Here is a 23,527-nt window from a genome sequence, read left to right as displayed (position 1 = left end):
GGGAAGTACAGTTTCCCCGGACTTTATGAGCAATGGCATGATTTTTTTAGCCTATTGGAGATCTAAATGGAGGCTATCACATGGACGGTTTTGATGAATAAAAGATGTGAGCCACTCTGTCCTTGAGGGCACACCTCATTGCATTACAATGACACGTCCTACGGAAGCATTCCTCAAGTTATTGAACTCATGTAAGTAGCATTATGTGCTTTTAGTTTGGTTTAAAACAAAATTTACGCGATTTTTCACTTAAAAATATGTGTAAATTTTGTATTACGCCCATTTTACATCCAAAGAAATAGAGCCTTTTTCGTTGTGGAAATTATTATTTTTTTTAAAAAGGAAAAAAATCAACCCATTCCACGTGTTTTTGTGATTTCCAACTCTTCTTTCTTCAGTACGTAGGCTGGGATTGCCTCCTCAAGTTGAAGAACAAAGCCTTGACCATTGAGCTTATTAGAGAATGAAATCAAATCACTTAGAATAAGATTAAATATTCTGACTTGCTTTGATTGGGTTAGATTGAGTAATTGGGCTAGATTAAGTAAGTTGATTAGGTTAGCATAATCTCATTTTATTGTTATCTTTTTCTTTTGTTTTTTATTCCTCAATTGCTCTATATAAGCACTATAGGGTTCATTGTAATCATCCAAGAATAATGAAATTTCTAGATTTTATCATGGTATCGGAGCGGGTCGATCCGACCTCGGCTTTATCACAACACTCGACTTTGATCCTCCGGCGGACAGCTAGCGGCCTTCCGTCGGGCCTCCACCAATGCCCACTATTGCTCTCACTTCTAAACCTCAACCGGATTCTTCTCTCTTGCAAAGTTCACTGTCATCGCGAATGAAAGCATCAACCTTTAATCTTCATGCACCAATGGAGATGTCGGAGTGTCCTATGGATATGAGATAATCCCGTGGATGCTCTCTTGTGGCCACACCACATGCAAGTTTTGCATCCGAAGCTACCCTGCCGCATCCATGACACTATTTGTTGCCCTGCTTGCAACCAAATCTCTTTGCCACCGCTTCATATTCACCCGTTTCACCTTTGTTATTGATATCATATTCCTCCTCTCATATTGATATCAGCAAATTTTTGTTATTCCCCATTATCCATTCCAATATATGTTATTTGCACCCTTTCTTTCATGTAGTTTCCACTTTTTTTTTTCCGATAGTTGCGCCATTGTTTATGATCGTCAATTGTTGCTCGTATCTTTTCTTTTTCATGTCTTATTTCAGTTGAGGTACACTACTTAAGTGTGTGCTTGAAACAATTCTTCCCCTTTCATTTGAGGTGTTTCATTTATTTTGATTCTTTGAAGTGCATGCCTGAAAGAGTTCCATTTTCATGAGGATCGGTATCTCAAGCCGGCCCATGATGTCTCGTCCATCGTGGCTCATTCTTGCCCATCGAGGGTCACTCATGCTCATTCCGACATTGGTCCACAGTGACCCATTACTACTAACTCATCGAGGCTTGAGTCTTGTGTAGCTCATTGAGGCTATGATTTGTTCTTATTCATCTCTTCGCGGCACATCAACAAGCGGCATCTTCTTCGGCAATATACATTCGCCAATAATATCAGGAGATATTCATCATCAAATTTTGGTTGTGCGCTTCAAATTAAATGATTATATTTTCTTACGGAGAAATGTAGTGGAAAATTCTATTTCCTTATTTGGGATTTTATTGTAATCAAAACTATATCGATTTTTCAATCCACATACGTTTGAGGGGGCATATTAGAGAATGAAATCAAATCACTTAGAATAAGATTAAATCTTCTGATTTGATTTGATTGGGTTAGATTAAGTAGTTGGGCTAGATTAGGTAAGTGAATTAGATCAGCATAATCTCCTTTTGTTGTTATCTTTTTCTTTCTCTGTTTATTCCTCAAGTGTTCTATATAAGCACTTTAGGATTCAATGTAATCATCCAAGAATAGTGAAATTTCTAGATTTTATCAGAGCTAAGGCTGAATCCCATGTGATTTTTGACTCTTGAGTGACATTTGGCATTAATTTACGATGAATTTTGGAGGGAAATGGAGTCACTCCAAGCGATTATCTCCGGCCTATTAAGCAAGGGTTCAAATTCAACAACAAAAAATACACATTAATTAATGCTGGGATTAGATGATTGGAATGATTTTTGGGCCATAGGAGATCCAAAGTAGGGCTTAATAAAGTGATTGTAAGTTATTAAAGCTCACATCCACTGTGCCATAGTGGACTCACCTCATTGTATTAGAACAAGGTTGCACTCTACTTAAAGTAAAGTAAATATCTGGTATGGCCAGCTAACTATTGTAAAGTATGGCTCATTTTTTGTTGATGGAGCACTTTTTTTATTTTTTGCTCTGGGATTGAACCTCGAGACCTCTTATCTTGGTAGGTGAGCAGGGATTGAACCTCCTACCTTTTGGTCGAAGAACAAAGATTCTTACCAATTGAGTTAGAGTCTCAACCCCTGGCGGAGGACCTTCATATAATAGGCCCCACGCTGTATGACTAGTGGCCCAAAATGATGTCAAATGGACAATCCTAGTATCAAATTAAATTTATTTTTGGTTCTTGAGTGTGGACAATCCTACCAATTGGTTTTTGTAGTAAATATTTTTCCCGGGTTTTTTTATGATTTTTTCCTCTGTTTTTTCTTTCTATTGTTTTGTCATCATCCTTTGATTTTGAATTTTAAATTCTACTTTTTGGTTGATGGTAGTCAGACTTTTTTATTTATGGAAAATCATATAGATGAATGATAAAGTGAAGGGTGCCCTTACAAGTCCGAAATGGGAAGGTCTACCCATTATATCCAACTCACTAACAGCAGCCAGTGCAACTCTACCTCACGAAAAATGACCAGAATAGTCTTATCTCATAGGAAAATGACCAAATGCTCCTATCTTATTAAAATGACCAAAATACCCTATCCCATGGAAAATAACCAAAATACCCCTGCCTTGTAAAAGATGGCCATACTACCCATATCATATAGATACTCCTAAAACCTAGGTGGTGGTAGATAATAAATGAAGGTATTTTGGTCATTTTCTAGGAGATAAGCCATTTTTATGAGTTAGGGGTACTTTAGTCAAATTTTTATAAAGGGTATTTTAGTCATTTTATAGGATTGAGACATTTTATTATTTTCTACGAGGTCATATTATAGTAATTTCCTATGGGAAGGGTAATTTGGTCATTTTAATGAGTTGGGGTATTTTGGTTATTTTCTATAATGTACGGGTATTTTGATCAATTTTTCGCTATAGATATGTATTTTGGTCATTTTATATAGGATAGGGGTATTTTGATCATTTCAACAATATAGTGGCATTTTGGTCATTCTCTATGAATTAGGGGTGTCAACAATATAGTGGCATTTTCCTCAAACATAAAATGGATATGCGAATGAGGGTGTTCTATGAAAAACTCATTTTTTTAGTGTAAGTTTTTTTCCAAACATGCCCTTGCTATAGAGTGATGCCCGCACCCTATGCCCTAATGAAGAATTCCTTTGTTTTTACATCGGCACTTCTTTCCTTGCTTGGGAGTCACTAACATAGCCAACGTTCTTACCCCCCTACATCAAAAAGTTAAGCAAACACAATTAGTTTTGTGTTTGCTAAATTGCTAGGAGAGGGGGGTGATAGTTCAAAGCCATCACCTACATCATTTCACATGTTTTAAAGACAGGGGCTGGCATGAAAGGTTTTGGGGCTCTTGATTTATCAACTCTGGTTTAGTCTTCAGCTTACAGAAATATGTTCCTTGAAAAGTCAGTTTTCCTTGAAAGGTTAGTTAATTCATTTTCCATGGATTTTTCCTGAAACCAAAATATTCCGTTTTTCGGAAATTCTCAATCATGGTAGACCCTAGAATTTCTCTTTCCATCGATTGTTTTTCATGAAATTGTCATTTTTCCAAATTGAAAACCTACCCTTTTGGATTGCGGGATTTTTATTCGGAAAGGAAAAACGTCTCCAAAATTTCATGTTTTTTGTTTGATTCTGGCATATGTGAAACCAAGGAAAATAAAACAAAATTGAGATGAATGAAACCAATCACGATACTCATGAAAATATGGTTTGTGTCATACATGACTGTTTTACTTAGCGAAAGATCTCAGTGGTGGAGTTAGACGGGGTAAGCCATTTTGGGGTAAACCACTTTGGAAGGAAGTACTTCCCTCCTAATTGGTTTACTCTCAAAGTGATTTTCGTTTGTTCCAATGTACAAGGTAAACTAAGGCTTGTATTCCACTTTTTTTTTTTTTTTAACCCGGAAAGATAACGACCCCGGGGCGGATCGGCAAATTTATATATAAAAAGTTGGGACCATACAAGAGGAGGGAAAACCTCCTAGCCATCAATACAGGAAGCCGTAGCCCTAGAAAGAGAGTAAGGAGGAGGGGAAGCCTCTAACTCGACAAAATAGCCAGCTAAAGCCATAGGAAAAAGACAACAATCAATGCTTATAAGGGAGAGTGTCCTTAGTTGATCTTGCTTCTGATGTTGGGAAAGCCAAGTGCATCACATCTTGCTACCCCTCTTGCCAGGCGAGGCATAAGGCTTGTATTCCACTTCCAATGTTCTAGCAACCACATGTTGTAGAGGGTAGATGTATATCTCTTCTCACCTGTCATATCACTGGACACATTAATTCCCTCCTAATTGGTTTACCCTCAAAATGATTTTCTTTGTTCCAATGTACAAGCTAAACTAAGGCTTGTATTCCACTTCCAATGTTCTAGCGACCACATGTTGTAGTAGAGGGTAGATGTATACCTCTTCTCACCTGTCATCTCATTGGACACATTAGAAGGTTAGGATTATCTTTCCAAAGAGATTTTTCTCTCACGACCTATCTAGGGTAAGAGCCAATAAATAATTGGTTTAATTGGATCATTGAAGTAATTGGATCGTTGAAATAAGCAGCCACCATTACATGGTCCATTTATTATTTATGATCGAATTGAATGGTGTTTTCTTCGAAGTAGAAAAATTCAAAAATTTAGAAAAATAAGAACAATCCTAAAAAATAGAAAACATCCCTAAAAAAGTAAGTGTATCTATGAAAATGACCAAAATGTCCCTATCTCATATAGAATTGCCAAATGCGCATAGACAATGACCAAAATACTCCTACCTGACCAAAATGACCAAAACATCCATATTTCATAAAAAAAATGACCAAAATTAATTAGGGGTGCAACTCGGGTCGGGTTGAGGCCAACCCAAACCTGACCCAACCCGAGGAACCCTTTTTTCCAACCCGACCCAACCTGAGTTTTTAAGCTTCCTATAGAAAAAATGATAAAAAAATTCGAGTTTCACTCTGGTCAGGTTGCCCAAGTTCTCAACTCGAACCCAACCCGATTAAGCTTCATATAGAAAAAATGATAAAAAAAAATGTCGAGTTTCACTTGGGTCGGGCTGCCCAATCCCTCAACTCGAATCTGACCCGACCTGAGTTCGGGTAGGGTGAGTTTTCCCAACCAAGGTTGAGTTCGGGCCGGGTTCGGGTTGAGGGCTTGTGCAACCTGACATTTTTTTAGTAAGCTTAAAAAGTTGGGTTGGCCTGGGTTGAACTCGGGTCTGGTCGGGTTCGAGTTGGAAAAAAGGGTTCCTCGAGTCGGGTCGGGTAGGGTCGATCCTCATCGGGACGGAAATCGGGTCAAGTTCGCGTTGGCCTCAACCCGACCCAACCTGACCCGAGTTGCACCCCTAAAACAAAGTGCATCTACGTCAAAAAAATAACAATTGATACCCACACCCCCATGAATCAGATAAGGGTGCTTTAATCATTTCTATGATATAGGCTTAGGTTGGTCATTTTACGGTAAATCACCATGGTTTTAGTGATACAAGAAATGAGAGAAGGCACCCACTTAAAGAAGGGATTTGCTAGCATCCATCCCAGAAGGCATTTCGCGGATGGTCTGTTGCATCTGATAGTATCCACCTCGTGAATGAAGACAAAATTTGCTGAAAAGTTAGCCTCTTTGGTGCTGTCAGATGCAACAGACCCTCCGGGAAATGCCGTCCCCGTGCAAAGATAAGATGAAAGGCCCCTTGGTTGCTATCACCGAAGTGCATTTATAACGTAGATGAAGAATGTCAAAATCAGAGAGCAATAAATGCACACAGGTGATACCGTGGTAGCAACCAACAGGGGCGCCCTTTCAGCTGTTTTTTTCAATTGCGCGCCTCAATTTAGCATTCCCCTTAAAAAAAAGATTAATGGGTCTGACCAAACAGACAAGGGAAGGTACTCGGAAAGCTACGTCCCACGAACTCCCTCCTCTGACTTTCACCTTATGCAGGTCACAAACAAAGAACTAAATAATCATACCCTAAGAATTACCCATTCCCACCCCCCTAACTAAAAAGCCGATAGTATTTTCACCCCCTGTAGGATTATGCGCCCCCTGTCAAGTGATTTGACATCAAAAAGCGCTCCAACAATTCACTTGAACAGGGGGGAGCAAAATCCTACAGGGGGCGAAAATATCATCTGACAAAAAATATAGTACGAGAGAAGACGAACTCACCATCTGTCTCTTTGACTTTCCTAGTCCTTCTTTTCTTCCCATTTTTTTTTTTTTAATCTTTTTTTTTTTCCATGTGTGCCGCCGTCATTCAAATTCTCAGCTTTTTCCAAAATGTCAGCTATATTGAATCTACACCATAAACCCCCCTTTTTCAAAAGGGTTAATCTAGGGTTTCGAATCTTGATTTTAGTTGATTCTTCTTGTTTTATTTCGGATTTTGATCGGAATCGGACTCGAAATCGAGATCGAACGGGCTCTGATCAACGAAATGGAGAAAGATTCTGACTCAATTGCGATCCAAGCGGTGCGATCGCTCGGTCTAGGGTTTGATCTCACATCCGATTTCAGGTTGAGGTTCGCGAAATCGGGGTTTCGATTTGGTCGATTGGTGGAATTGGATGAGAAGAACACTAGAGATGTTGTGATTCCCGGAGGGAATACTGTAATCCCTAGGGTTTCGAATGATATTAGTTGCGATAAAGGGGATAGAATTCGGTTTCAGTCTGATGTGCTCGAGTTCAATCAGGTGAATTTTTTTGTTCTATTTATATAGAGAGTTAGTAAATTTTATTTTATTTTCATTTCAAATCTCTTATATAAATTCACTACAATTGCATACAATTATGGGAAATTAAAACATAAAATTTTCTTTTTAGTGATTATGATATAATTAGATAAGATCAGGAAAAAATAATGTTATGAGATCTCTCTTCATTATCATCTTTAGCTCTTAAGAGTTCTTTAGTGAGTTCTTAGAAGGTAGGAGTCTTGGAAGAGTAAGAGTCTTGGGAGAATCATAGGAGCAACTTTTTGTTACTTTAGGGCCTGTTTGGATACCTCATAATTTTGTATTTGGATTTGGAATTGAGTTTTGAATACAAAATGAATAGATCCGCCAGATCATGTTGAGGGAGACAGAGAGGGAAGGGGGTACTTCCTACTGGAGGGGAGAGGTTGAGGAGCGAAGTGGGTGAAGGAAACTGCTAGATCTGTGGATTTCCAATTACTTATTTACACAGCATATTTGGAAAAGACGTTGATCTGATGTGTATCTTCTTCTAGGTCTAAGTCTTCATCTGTATTTTCCCTCGACTCACGATCACATGGAAAATCTTTTCAACGGAGGACGAGAAAAAGAGGAGCACTGCCTTCATGTCTTACCTAGAGACTAGATGTGTGAGGTTTGCAGGTATCACAATTTCACGTGAAGAATTGAGTGCAGATGGTGCCTTGAGAAACCAAATCAGAGAAGAGAAAAGATGGAAGAAAAGCAAAATCAATATGGACAAATTGCCTTCTAGGCTACCTCTTGGGAAAAAAACCGTACTTCAAAGCTCTCCATGATCATCTCGTCAGAAGCTGGAAAACAAAAGGCTACCTCCACATCCTCCCCATGGCAAAAAATTTCTTCCTCATCAAGTTCTCCTCTGACAGAAGACTGTAAAAATGCTCTTGAAAGTCAGGTTCTGAATGTAAGTGGTAGACCCCTAATCCTTCAGAAATGGGTTCCTGGATGCTCTCTGGAGAAGCTCAAACTCTCAAATATACCTCTCTGGATTAAGCTGCCAGGTCTCCAACTTCAATTCTGGTCCAGAAGAGGTCTCAGTAAAATCGTAAGTTCTATAGGGAAACCCCTCTACATGGATTCCAAAACAGCCGAAGGGACAAGACTGGGCTTCGCCAGAGTATGTGTAGAAGTTGATGCAGCGACGAAGCTCCCCGATTTTATTCATATCCACACCCCCCCTAGATTCCTATCCCCAACTGGTGGAATACGATTGGGAGCCGATAGCCTGCCAAACTTGCAAAGATTATTCTCACTCCCCTGATAGATGCCCGATTGTCCATCTAGCCCCTGGTCATATTCCGCCCCCTCTGATCTCTCAAAAACCTCCGGCCAAAAGATGGGTTACTAAACCTACCTCTTCTATTTCTGTAGACCTTCCAGAAACCCAAGATAATCCCATTCCTACTGAACCTGAAATCTTAGATCCCTCTTCAGTTGTTAATGCAACCCTACGCATTGATTCTTCATTTCCTAGAACCTTAGCCCCCATCTCTGCTGCTAATTCAGCTCCTCCCATAGTTGCCCTCTCTCCTTCATCACCTTTAACCCCCCCTCCATCAAATTCATCCAATTCAATTACCCTTGATCTTTCTTTGATTCCCACAAATAACAAATTTTCAGTCTTAGAAATTGAGTCTAATCCACCTCCTATAGAAGCTGATATAGATTCCATAACCATTGATAATTCTGATATTGATTCTGTTGCTTCATTATTATCCCCAGACCCTGGTCTCTCCTTCATTCCTAATTCAGCTCGAAATACATATCCCCTTCCTCAGATATTTCTGGAATCCTTATTAGAAACCCATTCTGAACCCCTTCCTCTCCCTAGAACTACTGTGGAAGTAGCCCCTGTTTCTCCTTCCAACTTGTCAAATGATTAAACTTGGTATGTGGAATATAAGAGGCCTTGGTACCTCAAACAAGAGAAAAGAGGTTCGAGAATTGATTCAAAAAGAAAATTTGCCTTTCTTAGGTCTCATCGAAATCCATGCCCCTGAGAATAAAATGCAGTCATATGTTAATGAGATCTATGAAGGCTGGGATCATTTTTCCAACTATTCCTCTTCCATTAGAGGAAGAATTTGGATTCTTTGGAATCCGCAGTTGATCCAGGTTACAATTCTTCAGGAAAACGAGCAATTTGTCCACTCTCAAATCAGATGCCTTCAAACCAACATCAGCTGCTCTGTCACAACTGTATATGCTCTGAACAAAGGAATTGATCGTAGACCTCTTTGGTCTCATCTCTCCCAAATAGCTTCGAACATTTCGCACCCCTTGCTCATATTTGGAGATTTCAATATCATTCGATATGAAGAGGAAAAATGGGGCGGGGTTGGGCCCTCTAGAAGTGATGTTGAAGACTTCAACCGTTGTATTGATGATAACTTCCTTTCCGACCTGGCAACCTGAGATCCTTTGGCCAGCCCCTATCCTGGAACAATAAATCCTTAACTGGAAATCTGAAACTTAGGAGGCTGGATAGAGCTTTAGTGAATGAAGAATGGTTATTCAATTTCCCTGCTTCTTTTGTTACTTACCTTCTCCCTGGCCTCTCTGATCATGCCCCAATTGTTGCCCAACTCTTTAGACCAACTCCAATCCTGAAAAAACCTTTCAAATTCTTTTCAATGTGGCTTGAAGATCAATCCTTATATCCAGTGGTGGAAAATGCCTGGAAAAAGGAGGTTGATGGTACACCTCTTTACAGAGTTACCCAAAAACTCAAAGAAGTCAAAGCTTGTATCAGAATATGGAATCAAAATGTCTTTGGGAGGATCGATATCCAAGCCCCTCTGATGAGGCAGAAACTAGCTTCTATTCAATCCCTTATTGCAGCCTCACCTATGGATCTATCTCTCAGAAATGCAGAACATCTCCTGAAAGATGAATATGTCAAGACTGCTAACAAAGAGGAGCAATTTTACAGGCAGAAATCCAGAAATAGCTAGCTGAATTTGGGTGACTCCAATACTGCCTACTTTCATTCCGCAGTAAAAGCTAGATTCAATAAGCTTAGTATCCAAGGTTCTACCTATCCTGATGGGAGTACCACCACCAATCCGAATGAAGTTGCCCGTCTCATGACTGCATTCTTTGATAATCTGCTCAATAATCAAAATTGGTCGAGAATCACTGATCCTGACCAGATTCCCAATCCTCTCAGAGTTCTTTCCCAAGATGAAGCTTCTTCCTTAACCAGAGAGTGTTCCCCTGAGGAAATTTGGCAGACTATCAATAAAGCTGATGGTAATAAGGCCCCTGGCCCTAATGGATTTAATGGAGACTTCTTCAAAGCTTTCTGGTACTTAGTAGGTAATGATGTTACATCTGCAATCCAATCTTTTTTCCATAAAGGTAAAATTCTTCCGGAGCTCAACACCACCTTCATATCTCTAATACCGAAATGCCCCGAAGCCTCCTCCCCGGAAAATTACAGGCCCATTGCCCTCTGCAATTTTCTTTATAAAACCATCACCAAGATCATGGCTAATAGACTTAAACCCCTTATGAACTCTCTCATTTCCCCTTTCCAATCAGCCTTCATCTCTGGCAGGAGCATTCAAGATAACATTCTCATAGCTCATGACTTATGCCACAATTTCCGTAGGAAGAATCCATTAAAAGCAATGTGCATCAAAATGGATCTGAAAAAAGCTTTTGATAGTGTAAACCATTCCTCTCTTCTCCTCTTTATGGAAAAAATGGGCTTTCCTAGTGAATGGTGTAAATGGGTCCATCAGTGCATCTCTACTGCATCTTTTTCTGTCATCTTAAATGGCTCTCCCCATGGCTTCTTTAGATCCACTAATGGTCTCCGACAAGGAGACCCCCTTTCTCCCCTTCTGTTATGTTTTGTCATGGATATGCTCTCCTCTCTCATTCAATCCCATCTTGCCCAAGGCTCTATTTCCTCTCCTTTCTCTAAGGGAGATTTATCCATCACTTACACTTTCTTCTCTGACGATGTCATGATATATGCTAACCCAAACCCTAGCTCTGCCTCAAGTATTTTGAAGCGTCTGGCTCTGGAGTCATTCAAACTCTGTTCGGGGCTGGAATTCAACCCAACCAAAAGTGAAGTGTTCTTTGCAGGGGTTCAGAATAGTGTGAGAAGAGCCATCTGCAACATCTTACATATTGAAGAAGGAATCCTCCCTATCAAATATTTGGGCCACCCTTTGATTACAACAAGGCTTAATTCTCATGATTGTCAGCCAATCATAGACAAAATAAAAAAGAGGATGTCCAGCTAGACCAATCGTAATCCATCCAGAGTGGGAAGAGTAGAATTAGTAAAAACAGTTCTTTCAACTTATCAGGTTTACTGGTTTGCTGCCTTCCATCTGCCCTCTGCTGTTCTCCTCTCCATTGAAAAAGTGTTTAGAGATTTCATCTGGTCGGGTCAAAACCTGGAAAAAAAGCATCATCCTATCTCCTGGGATAGTATTTGCAAGCCTATATCTGAAGGGGGGCTTGGAATTCGAAGACTTAAAGACCTCAACATTGCTGCTCAAATCAAACAACTTTGGAAAATTGTGTCTGATCAGAACAACCCTTGGGTCTCCTGGTTCCACCGAAAGTATCTACGAAACAGAAGTTTTTGGTACTCTCCTATGCCTAGCAATCCTTCTTGGGCTTTGCCGTTAGAAGCATTTTCAAGGCTAGAGAGGTTGCGAAGAATCACATTTGCTACATTGTTGGTCCGGATTCTTCTCTTCTGTTTTGGAAGGACCCTTGGCATCCCAAGGGCCCTCTAGAATCCCAATCCTCCCTCGGATCCATTTCCAACTTCTTCCCCCGCTTGCCTCTATTCGAGGCTCCATCCAAGATGGAGGTTGGGATGAAATCCTTGAGCTCCCTCTCTTCCAGGAGTTGAAACCAATCTTAAATTCCGGGCTTTTTTCATCTTTATCTCCTTCGTATCCCATGTGGAAACCTCAACCAGATGGTATTTGCTCGTTTAAAAGTGTTTGGAATGCTGTTAGAGTAAAAGATTCGTCCCCCTGTTGGGTCTCCTCCATTTGGTTCCCGGGCCATATCCCAAAATTTAGTTTCTCTGCTTGGCTGGCCATTCAAAACCATCTTCCCACCAAAGATAACCTCCATTTCCTTGGTCGCTTGGTTGATAAATCTTGCCTTCTTTGTAACTGCGAGACTGAGAGTGTAAACCATCTCTTCTTCTCCTGTTCCTTCTCGGCTTGGATCTGGAGGACGATTCTCAAGAATATCTCAGATAGAAAAAAGCAGAAGAATTCAGTGGGGGAGGAGGAGCTATGGATTCGTCGAAAATTTAATCTCAAAGGTCAGTTGAGCATCCTAGCAAGACTCCTTTTCACTGCTGCTATCTTCTTCATCTGGTCCAAACGAAATAGCAGACTTCATGACCAGGTAAAAACCCATAAAAGAATTATTCTTAACAGAATTATTTGTGATGTAAGAAACCGAGTTATATTCCTGAAGCTGAAAGATGATCATAATGAAGATAATCCCCGGATAGCCCAGATATGGAACCTTTCTCTATTCCGTTCTGCTCCAGCACTTAAATATTGTGTCTGGATTCCCCCGCAGCCCAACGAAGTCAAGCTTAATACTGATGCCTCGCTGTCCAGTGATTCCGCTTCCATCAGAGGCATTCTCAGAGGCATCTGTGGAGATGCCCGTTCTATGTTTTCCATTGATGTCGATCGTGGGCCTATTTCAGACCTTGAATTAGAAGCAATCATCCAAGGAGTCCATTTGCTTGACAAAGCCGCCAATCCAAAGCTATGGATTGAATCTGATTCCCTCCAGGCAGTGAATATAATTAGAAAAGAATGGCCTTGCCCTTGGAAAAAAATTCCAGCATTAGAGAACCTTCTCATCGTTCTCAATAGATTGGAATCTTGGAAAATTTCTCACATTTGGAGAGAGGGTAACAGAGCTGCTGATTACCTCTCAAAAAGTAACTGTTTATGTAAAGGGAACCCGATCCCTCTTAATCTCATTCCTCTTGATCTTTCTGTAATTCTCTCGGAGGATTTTTCGGGAAAATCCTACCTTCGGTTGTAATCTTCCTTTTCTTTAATATATTCTGGTTGGGGTCTGCCTAACCCCAAATTACTTACCAAAAAAAAAAGCAACAAAGAACCAATGTGTGGAGCTTAAAGAGGGATGGCCAGATGATCATGTGGTTCGGTGTCGGAGGAGGGTGATTACCATGCTGTTATAATATCTGGTAAAGAGGTGGATGAAAGAACGCGAAGCTTAAAATCATCTCATTGGGAAGGTGAAGGTGGAAGAAATCCAAGAATGGGCCAATTGGTTTTGGGATATTCCTAATTTACCTAAACACAGGAAGTTGAACCGGAATGAGGTTTTTTCCATTTTGAATATGAGGTGCAAGTGAAACAGAAAGGGAGTCGGGCATTTGGGCATCAACTATTACTTCTGGAACCGCAGAACACATCGTATTGGATTGGAGTGAAGACCGTGTACAATTTTCTGTATTCCACTCCAGGTATGGGCAAGGTCGTCGGTAGAAGCTCTCGGGAGCTTGTTCGGGTTTGTATTGAAAGTTGAAATGGAATTGGGGGATGATGTCAGCATGGAATATGCTAGGGCCCAATCTTTATGCTGGACTAGGCATTCTTGAGGTCATCAGTCCAGCTGAAAATCGTTGACTAATGGTATTCGTTTGGCGTTGGGGGAGAGTTCGGGGAAGATTAGAGTTTGGCGGCCGAAAACCCTAGAAGATATTGAATGTGCCTGCAGAATAATGAATAGTTGACAAAACAAACAGAACCAAACGCTATATTAAGATCAACAAACAAAGGAGCATTGGGAGAAAAGAGCGGGTGCAAAGACTTCGCATTGAAGATTGGGGATGACATGCAATTAATCAAGTAACATAAAAAAGGCCTCCTCAATGAGTCTTAGGAACACTCATTGGCAGTAGATAGATTCTTCATGGCTTTCTTATTGCTCACGAATGCATCAATTTGTTGTATCAGAATAGGGAAACGGGCATTATATGAAAATTATACATTGAGAAAGCTAAGGACCATGCTGGGAGTTTTGGATTATTTGATGGGTAGAGTGGGTTTCGTGTGTTACGGAGAAAGTGTATTTTTGGATGCATTTCGTCTGCTTGTTTTCTTTCTTTCTTTTTTTAAAGATGGTATTACTCCTAGAAACTAAAGCCAATCACAATCCAGGAAAAGAAGGGGACAAGATGTCCCAAGAAGATAGATACAATACAATAATCTTACAATACATTAAGCTGATCTGAGTCATAAAATTCACCCACTAGACCCAAAGGATTGAATCTCCTCCACTTGCAGCTTCTTGACTCCAGCTTTCGCCAACTCATCCGCTTTGTCGTTGGCAGATCTAAGCATGTGTGAGAAACGAGGGTGCATATAGCAGCAATCCTGGTTACCAGAATAGTACTTGCTACTTTCTAAGGGCCCTTTGCTGAGCCACTCGCCCAAGACAAAACGTTGGAAGGGTCCCCTTCCACAATCAGCTCAGAAGATAGATGAAGGGAGTACCACCTAAGACCCCATAATAGAGCTTCCCTCTGCTTGTTTTCCATCCTTATTAATGGTAGTCTGGTTGTTTTTTTAAGAAGCAATAGAGGGTTTAGAGAAGTTGAACCCCTATCCCCTTTCATATTCATTATTCTGGGTGAAGCTCTTGGTTGTTTGATTTGTAGGGCCAACATTTTTTATCTGATAAATGGTGTGATAGTTGCTAGTGATATCTCTGCAATCTAGCACTTATAAATGTCGATGGTGGGATGATTTTTACTAGAGATAAATAGAAGGAATTGAAAAATCAAACCATTGTTCTTAGATGATTTGAAACTACTTCGGATCTGAAATCAATCCTTCCTAGTGGGGTTTAATTTGGAATTAAGTCATTGGTGAAATTTGGAACACTTTTGGGTGTTATGCAGAAGATCTCTCTATTACTTAACTCAGTCTCCTTCTTAAGGTGGTGGGTATTCTATCTAAGAGCCTGTGGTCCGTGTTGTTGAGAGAAAGGAGAAGAAACTCGGCACATGGAGGAAAAAAGCCTCTCCCTTGATAGAAGGATAACTCTTATCAAAGCAGCTTAGGCAAAATTTATGTTCTCTCGGTTTTTGTTTAAGATCCTGAGTTCTATTGCTAAGCAATTGGAAAAACTAAAATGCGATTTCCTACGGGAGGGTGAATACGGAAACAAATTGTTAACTTACCAACTTCTCCAAAAGCTTAAGCTGTTGGAGAAAGGCGTTATTTATCTTTTATACTTTAACACAAATATAAAAATGTTATTAGTTGGTAGGAACTAGGAAGTCAGCTAAAGCAATATATGGTGGTTGGGCATCAACAATGTTAAATGGGGAGCTCCCCAGATACGAGAGTTCGAATCCCCCTGGGCTTGCCCGATGTGCGTGGTTTATGGGTGATTGCGCACATCCGGAGGGAATTAGTCCCACTCTACAAAGTGGCGTGGGGACACCCTACGTCATCCAAAAAAAAAAAAAAGTTAAATGGGGACGATGCAATTTTATGGGCAAATGGCTGTAGAGATACAAAGAAGGGGATGCTTTATGGGGAGGCGTTATTAAGTCAAGTATAGTTTGGAGGGAAGCACTTAGGAAGTCAAAATTCATTTTCCTGGTAGGGGTTTGGGAGCGTGAGGTAGACAAGTTTAAGCTGGAACCAAATTTTGTGTCAGTGTATGTAATGAGATCATCGAGAATGTCTGGTTACTTAGTAATCCTTTGATGGTCTGTACCCCCATCTTGTATAGACTTATCGTCAATTAGCAATCAATGATTGCTCCGTCCTACTGTTTGGAAGGGTTCAAAGTTATTTGGAACTGGTCCCCTAGAAGATACTTCGAAGAAGAATAGACTTCTTTCTTGAGCCGACATAAGTTTCCCCTCGGCACCTCGTTAGGAGATGTTGGATTTGGGATTTGAGTGGTAGCTTCTCAGTTTGCTCTTTTATCCTTTCATTGACATGCGAGAATAGTTCCTCAACCTCCCCCTTATGCCTCCAATGCTCTTGTCAGTTGTGAGTTTAGTTGGACGACAAAGTTTAAACACTTGTGACATGTTCTAGAATACAAAATTCAGATTCACAAATATCTGGCCTTTCTGTGACCTGCTATTATATGCTAAAAAATTTATACCTAGAATCCATCTGTAAAAGTTAGGTGGTTGCAACTTGCAAGCATGAATGAAGTTGTTATCTATATCTCAAGTTACTTCGAGGAAACCCCTCATGTCAGTGTTGAGAGAATTCATGTTGCGTGAAGAACATGAGTTGATCCCTGAGACTGCTGATTTTCTAAGAGTTTAATATTTCTTTGTTTCCTTTTGATCTGTCCAGAAATATTCTTATGTGATTGTTAGGGCAATAAATGCGTCCCTTATTTAACCTTGAATAGCCCCCATATAGTGGCTTTATGAATACTGAACCCTTTTTTCTTTGGTCATAAAACCACTAAAAGGGACGGCCTAGTAAATGGCGGTGCACATATATCAATTCCATGTTCTTATTGTCTTTACTTCGATTCCTGACCAGTACAATTTAATGATGTATTCTGCTTCATGCTGTTATTTCCATTCTCAGATGTCAGAGTTACTTAATCAGAAATCTTCAGTACATGGAAAAGTTCCCTCAGGTTACTTTAATGCTATATTTGATTTAAGTGGAGTCTGGTTTGAGGATGCCACGGACACTAAATATCTAGCTTTTGATGGTTACTTCATCTCCCTGTACAATTTGCATTTGACTGCATCTCCATTAATCCTTCGTGAGGAAGTGAAGAAGGCCGTTCCATCTAACTGGGAACCTGCATTACTCTCTAGGTAAGAATTACCTGCTACAAGTTTCTGAAGTAGGTCCATTTCAAAAAAAAAGTTTCTAAAGTAGGTCATTTTTTGTTGCGCTCCAGCCATCAACATACTATCGTGTTTTGAAGTTTAATACCCAGTCTGTGATCTAGAGTCTAAATTATCCTGTTCATTTCAAATGAATTCAATTTGTTGGCCTTTTAGCAAACTCAATTATAGCCTCACTTTACCAACCTAACCAAACTGAACCGGACATGTTACGAATAAATAAATTGTGACAAGAACGAACTAAACTTTTAAAGATTATATCTGGACTATTGCGGTGCTAGATTTATGTTCTTCTGCAATGCATCTGCAAGGTTTTCCTTTTCTCAATTTTCTTCTATTTTGTGAACCTAAAATTGGGTCAGACTTCTATCATCACAAACAATTCAACTTGCTTTCTTCTGGATTTTTAAATATAGTTTTTCTATTTCTCCTAATGTTCTGTTTACTAGTTTTGAATCAATTTCCAAGCTGTTTAGTTCTTTGATGCGGGTCTATTTGTTTGGTGTGTGGAAATGTTTAGTGTAGTATTGATTTTGACTAGATACAATTAACAGATTTATCCAGACATACGGGACACACATACTTGTGGGAATGACAATTGGGGGTCAGGATATAGTTTGTGTTAGACAGAAGCCTTCCTCATCCATTCCTCCAGCTGAACTCAAAGGCCATCTAGAGGATCTTGGAGATTATTTATTTTCTGATGGAAGGGATCTTTCTCCTCGACATCGGAAAACTAGAGAAGGCAAACACAAGGTATTCAGACTTCTTTTTGTAGGGTGGTTTTCTTCTTATGTATGGATGCCTGTTGACAATTTTAGTTCTATGTATAGGCTCCTGTGATCTTTCAGAAGATCCTGAACACAAACAACATGCATCTGGCTATCTTTTCAGAAACATCAAGCAAGGATGTAAGCCTGAATTTACCATTTTACCCTCTGATATGTGCCTTTGAGGATAGTGTTAACTGTGAAGCTTATATGAATTGGTTTCCAATAGGGACTTGCAATCATTTGCTCAAGAAGGGGAGGGGATGTGTCTTTGCGTAGTCACTTCGCATGGCTCCAGACAGTACCAACTAATCCTGATGCTATACTCTTCAAATTTGTCCCCATTACTTCACTTCTTATTGGTATTCCTGGCAGCGGCTACCTTAGCCATGCAATCAACCTGTATCTTCGCTGTAAGTGCCTCAATGCTCAGTTTACTTATGATTTTAATATAGTTGGCTTGACTTGGATGGACTGTAGAGATTCCATTTGAACTTCCTTTGTTTTTTCCAATCGTGTTTCTTTCTGAATTCAGAATGCCCTCTTTACTCACATTCCCATTTTTCACATTTTCCTCGAGATTAATGTGTTTTTTTAAGATTATTAATTTTCAGATATACCAGATGTTTCTCTAATAATCCATTTTCTCATCAGACAAACCTGCCCGTGACGATTTGCAGTACTTCTTGGAATTCCAAGTTCCTCGGCAATGGGCACCCATGTTTAATGAGCTGCACCTTGGGCCACAAAGAAGGAAGACCTCATGCCCTGCTTTGCGGTTCAGTTTTATGGGTCCCAAGCTTCAAGTCAGTCCCATCCAGGTACACTCACTCTCTTTTTGGTTGTATACCATTCTCACTTTATATTAAGAAGTAAATACTCCTTTAGTGATTTGAAATATTTTCGAGTTTGCATAGAGCCTTTTGTTAAACCTACCCTTCCACTATAATCTTGTGATGGTTGATTTTTTACCTAATTGGACCTAGATACATCATCTCATGGAGAGTAATCTTTGATTTCAGGGGTAATTTTTTATTGTTTTTCTACAGGTAAGTGCCATTGGTTTCTTGGAGCATTAGGCTTATCCTTAATTCTGTTAAACTGGTACCTTTAATACTGACTGTTGTTTAATTAGCATTTCGGGCTTTATGCTACTTATATGTTTTTTTATTTCACATCTTACTTATTAATTCCGCTCCGGTGGGTGTTTTGTTTTCCTCACTGGAAATGGAACATTTCTGTGTTTCGGGCGTTCCATCGTTTCATTCTGGAAAAGATGCCACAATTGTGAGATTTTTTGTAAATAGTTAAAAATTCAAAAAAGGCTAGAAATCCATGTTTTCAAGCTTTGGGTATGGGTTTTAGGGAAGAAATGAGGTTTGTAAAAGTGCAAAAATAGGGTTTGATGTGCTTTAATCCTCCTATTAGTTGGAAAAAGTTAAAACATATCAAATGCCCTTCAAAAAAAAGTTACAAAGCAAGAGAAAGGCAAAAAGGAAAAATCCAAAAAAAAAAAAAAAAGCACTGCAAAAATAAAAATCTGGAATTTTCACCAAAATTCTGCATGATTTCATCTGGATGAGGCAATTTTGCCATGTTTCATTCGGAATGGACGAAAAAGACTGGTGCAGACCGGATTTCTAGACGAAATCGTTCATTTTTTGTTTTGTTCCATTTTACGGAACAGAATAGAACATCCTGTCCATTCTGAACGAAATGAAATAGATTTCATAACTAAGTTTACATGAAATGATTTCCGGTTTCTCATCATGGGTTTAACTTCTAGCTTTTACTTATTTAAGAGTGAGTCATTATTAAAATTTTCAGCTATTACAAGGAATTTTTAATTCGATATCCCCATGTTAAATTCTTGAGCTGGTTAAAATCGAATTCTTTTGGTATTGTTAGATTTATGTTGTTTACATTCCAAAATCAATGCCATTGTCTCTATGTGTGGATTTAATGTGCTTGTTCAACAACTTCCATATTAGGAAAATATATTAGGAATTCTACAATGCATTATATTGTACTACATAATTAAGGATGGTGATATCCCCCCCCCTTTAACGGTTTCTGTGAGAAAGGTTCACTGCTTGATGATAAATTCAACCCCTTTAACGTCTTAACGAATAACGTTAAAGGGGTGGATCTTATCCGTCAGAGGGGGGAAAATAACCTAATCAAGTTATTAATGACTGGGCGAAAGCAAGAAATAACCCCTCACGTGCGAAATTATAGAAGATCTCCTTTAAGATCAAACAATTCCATCGAATTGAGTATGATTGTATGTGTGATATTCCCCTATAATAAAAAGATAAATTCTACTAGATTATTTGGGTTATATGTTGTATTATTGTATACCTTGAATACTTGAGAAGCCTGATCTGTAAATGTTAAAGTATAAAAGAATAAATAACACCTTTCTCCAACGGCTTAAGCTTTTGGAGTAACTGGTAGTTTCCCATGGTATAAGAGTAAAGGTCCTGAGTTCAAACCTCCTTGATAGCAAAAATCCACATGCATTGGCCAAACCCAAAAGAGGGGCCACATGTGCCACGTGTAGGCCAACCTAGAAAGAAGGAGCCACACGTGAGGGGAGTGTTAAAGTATACTCAACTCTACTCAACTAAGCCCAAACTAGTTGGGTCGGCTAATGAATCCTTTAGAAAATTTTCATGAAGAAAACTAGGGGGGAGTGTTAAAGTATAAAGGAATAAATAATGCCTTTGTCCAACAGCTTAAGCTTTTGGAGCAACTGGTTGTTTCTCAGTAAAATTGCTGGTTCTTATTTCACTTCAGGTCTCAAGTGATACGAAGCCTGTGATTGGGTTACGTCTATACTTAGAAGGCAAAAAGTGCAACCGATTAGCCATACACGTGCAGCATCTCTCAAGCCTTCCAAGTGTGGTTGAATCCTCACTGGCAGCATCCTCCACATCATGGTCATGTCAGTGGCGAGGGTCAGATGAATCCGGTGGCCAATATTTGGAGCCAGTCCAATGGAAGAAATACTCCCACGTCTGCACATCAGCCGTAAGGCACGACCCTGAATGGTTGCAGGGATTCTCTAATGGTGTGTTTGTAGTCACCGGCGCACAACTCCTCACCAAAGGAGGCAAATGGGCAAAGACAGTACTCCATCTCCGTCTGCTCTTCACGTACATCCCCAACTGCACCATCCAAAAGACGGAGTGGGCCCACCCGCCAACAACTTCACATAAGTCGAGTTTCTTCACAAATCTAAGCACTACATTCACTCAACGCGAGTCATCGGTGTCTGTAAAGAAGTTGCCTCCTGTGCTCAATTCTGGTGTGTACCCCGATGGCCCACCTGTGCCTGTTCACTCCCAGAAGCTCCTCAGATATGTGGAGATGGCAGAGGTGGTAAGGGGCCCACAGAATACTCCAGGACATTGGTTGGCGACAGCTGCTAAGTTGGTTATTGAAGGTGGAAAGATTGGTTTGCATGTAAAGTTTGCTCTGCTGAATTATCCCAACATTGAGATGAGGTGACTTGTCCTTAAAAGAGGTACTCATTTTTTTGGCTTCCCTTTGTTTTATATACTTGACTGATGAAATCTACTCTGTACATAATAGAGGAAAGCTACCATTTTTATGAATTATCATTTCTTTATACGAAGCAGATATCAGATCAGATTTAGAGCATCAAGTTCTCATGCCAACAGAGTAAACAGCTATTGGTGAGTTTCTCTTTCCTTCATCTACGAGTGCTTGCTAAAATTGCTGTAAACAAATGTTTACCCCCGATGAGATTTTGTCAGTGTTCCAATCGACGTGAAATTTTTTACCCCCACAGAACCTGTAAACCTTTTCAACCATGTGTCTTTTTTTTCTTTTTTTTTGAATGGTACCTTTTCAACCATGTCTTAGACTCAAACCCCAATTGCCCGTATTTGACTTACCCTCCTTTTCAACAGTAAGTTTTTTTCTGGGGTAAAATTGGGTCTTCGAAAATCAGTGTTAAACTCCTTGTACCCTGAGCTTCACCACCCTTCAATTCTTCTCCTCTCTCTCTCCAAACAGTCATCAGTCTCTCTTCCCAACACGTACTAACACTCCCATCAATTTTCTCGATTGTGTTGTGCATTGTCTGCGCACGTTTCTGCTATGATCTCACCTCTCTTCTCCACAGAGACAGAGTGATACAAGACATGGAAGCCATCAATGGCAACACACCTTTGTTGCAGCTTCCACTTGGTGCTGAGAACCCCCTATGCCCACCTCAATTTTAAACCCTTCTCTCTCTCCCTTCCTCTATGAAGCAAGCATTGTATTTTGTATTGATAAGACTTGGAAGCAAGATTATTTTTTTTTCACTTAAAAATGGGTCTAAAATTTGTTTTATACCAATTTTTTGTCGAAAGAAACAGAGCCTGAGGCCATGTCTGGCAACCATGATTTTTTTTCCATAATAAATTAGTTTACCAACTGGTGAGAGATGGATAGGGCAGGTGGGGAAGAGACTTGAGAGGGCAAGAATGAGTAGCGGATGAGTAGTAGTTAAAAAACAAGAAAAAATCAATCATATTTTGGGTGGGGTTTTCCCCCCCTTATTTTTCAGGCTTTTCTTTCCCTATCTTCAGTCCCTCTTAGCGTCTATCGCTGTCCCACTCTCGCTCATCATTGGGGTAAGCTAATATCCCAAGGAAAAAAAAATCATGGTAGCTAAACATGCCCTAAATGTAAAATGGGCATAAATTTTGTTTTATGTCGAAAGAAACAGAGCTTAAAAATGAAAATTCAATAGTCCCCATGGAATGATTTAAGGCCCCGTTTGAATTGCAGGAATTTTTTAGAAAAGTTTGGGAAAGAAATTTTTTTCCTGAATTTGCCGTTTTTTCTATTGGTTGACTACTCGAAAAAATAAATACAAAAAAGGTAACTTGAACCACCACAGTTCAAGTTCTAGGTTCCTTTAATTTAGGGGAGTGAAAAATCGACCCCTTGTGTGTTTCTTTCTCTAACCGAGAGGAAAGAGAAAGAAACATAGGGGGTCAATTTAAGATATTTGGGGGTCATTCATCACTGCCCTTAAAATATAATGATATCCCTATAATTAAGCCATAATCCTAACCATGGTTGTGGCCTTAGCAAGATCGACGGCCGAGATCATATTTGTTGGTTAGTTATGGTTATATGAAAAGACATAACCATTTAGAGAAGAGATGTAAATGTATTGAAAGGTTGTTTGAGGGATGAGCCAGCGTAATGAGGAGTTGCGTCCCTTCCCTTAAACATCTATAAAACTCTCTATGGGTCCCTACTTGCACACATCCATTATCGCAACCCATCCTTTACAATCCACGGCAAATGGAAGAGGAAGCCGGTCCCCATCACCGTCGGTTGTGGAGCAAGGAGAAACTCAAAGAGGAATTCTTTCCGACATAATAAGAAAACAACATGCATGACTTCCGGTATGTTGCTTTTCTATTTCAATTCAATTCATATTGTTAATTGTGTTTTTCTCAAGGTTGGACCGCCAAAGATCCGTCGCGTGTGTTCCTGTTGTGTTGAACACTTACATGTGGTATCAGAGCCACGGTTCCTGCAAGAAAAATGACGAGAAAATCGCATTAAAAGTGATTGAAATAGGGTTTGTGAAAACTTGTATTTTGAGTGCCGCCATCAATTCTAGAGTCGGATCAATGATTAAATGGCATAAAAACATTGTTCGTGTTCCCACGAATCCAACGCAACAAACGGTTCGTCGATCTGATGTCT

At 39.8% G+C, this 23,527-nt stretch overlaps 1 protein-coding gene across 3 annotated transcripts; it reads left to right on the top strand.

The window, feature by feature from the left end:
* The first annotated feature begins 6,567 nt into the window (after positions 1 to 6,567).
* LOC143860565 (MACPF domain-containing protein At1g14780-like) lies at positions 6,568 to 22,088 on the top strand. 3 transcript variants are annotated; one of them, XR_013239750.1, is made up of 9 exons: positions 6,568 to 7,090; positions 16,744 to 16,982; positions 17,570 to 17,771; positions 17,849 to 17,926; positions 18,015 to 18,198; positions 18,440 to 18,606; positions 20,585 to 21,314; positions 21,430 to 21,486; positions 21,939 to 22,070. XR_013239750.1 is itself a non-coding variant. In XM_077371265.1 (8 exons), exons 1-7 carry the CDS (start codon positions 6,833 to 6,835, stop codon positions 21,296 to 21,298), a joined length of 1,842 nt encoding a protein of 613 aa, XP_077227380.1. In that variant the 5' UTR covers positions 6,568 to 6,832; the 3' UTR covers positions 21,299 to 21,314; positions 21,430 to 22,088. The 3 variants fall into 3 exon arrangements, 2 of the variants coding, with proteins under 2 accessions (XP_077227380.1, XP_077227379.1); XM_077371265.1 differs by having other exon boundaries at positions 21,430 to 22,088; XM_077371264.1 differs by lacking the exons at positions 21,430 to 21,486; positions 21,939 to 22,070 and having other exon boundaries at positions 6,570 to 7,090; positions 20,585 to 21,408.
* The last annotated feature ends 1,439 nt before the right edge of the window (positions 22,089 to 23,527 follow it).

This window comes from Tasmannia lanceolata, unplaced genomic scaffold (genome assembly GCF_043159265.1).
Source record: "Tasmannia lanceolata isolate RefF3 unplaced genomic scaffold, GAP_Taslan_0.1 ptg000037l, whole genome shotgun sequence".
Taxonomy (NCBI): domain Eukaryota; kingdom Viridiplantae; phylum Streptophyta; class Magnoliopsida; order Canellales; family Winteraceae; genus Tasmannia; species Tasmannia lanceolata.
The sequence above is the reverse complement of the archived record's forward strand: the minus strand, read 5'-3'. Positions and strand labels throughout refer to the sequence as shown.

What these genes read in the sequence shown, in the direction of transcription:
- LOC143860565 (XM_077371265.1), top strand. Translation starts at nt 6,833, where the DNA reads ATGGAGAAAGATTCTGACTCAATTGCGATCCAAGCGGTGCGATCGCTC. An exon ending in GAACCTGCATTACTCTCTAG is followed by an intron (nt 16,983 to 17,569) that starts GTAAGAATTACC and finishes TACAATTAACAG; the next exon opens with ATTTATCCAGACATACGGGA. An exon ending in CAGAAACATCAAGCAAGGAT is followed by an intron (nt 17,927 to 18,014) that starts GTAAGCCTGAAT and finishes GGTTTCCAATAG; the next exon opens with GGACTTGCAATCATTTGCTC.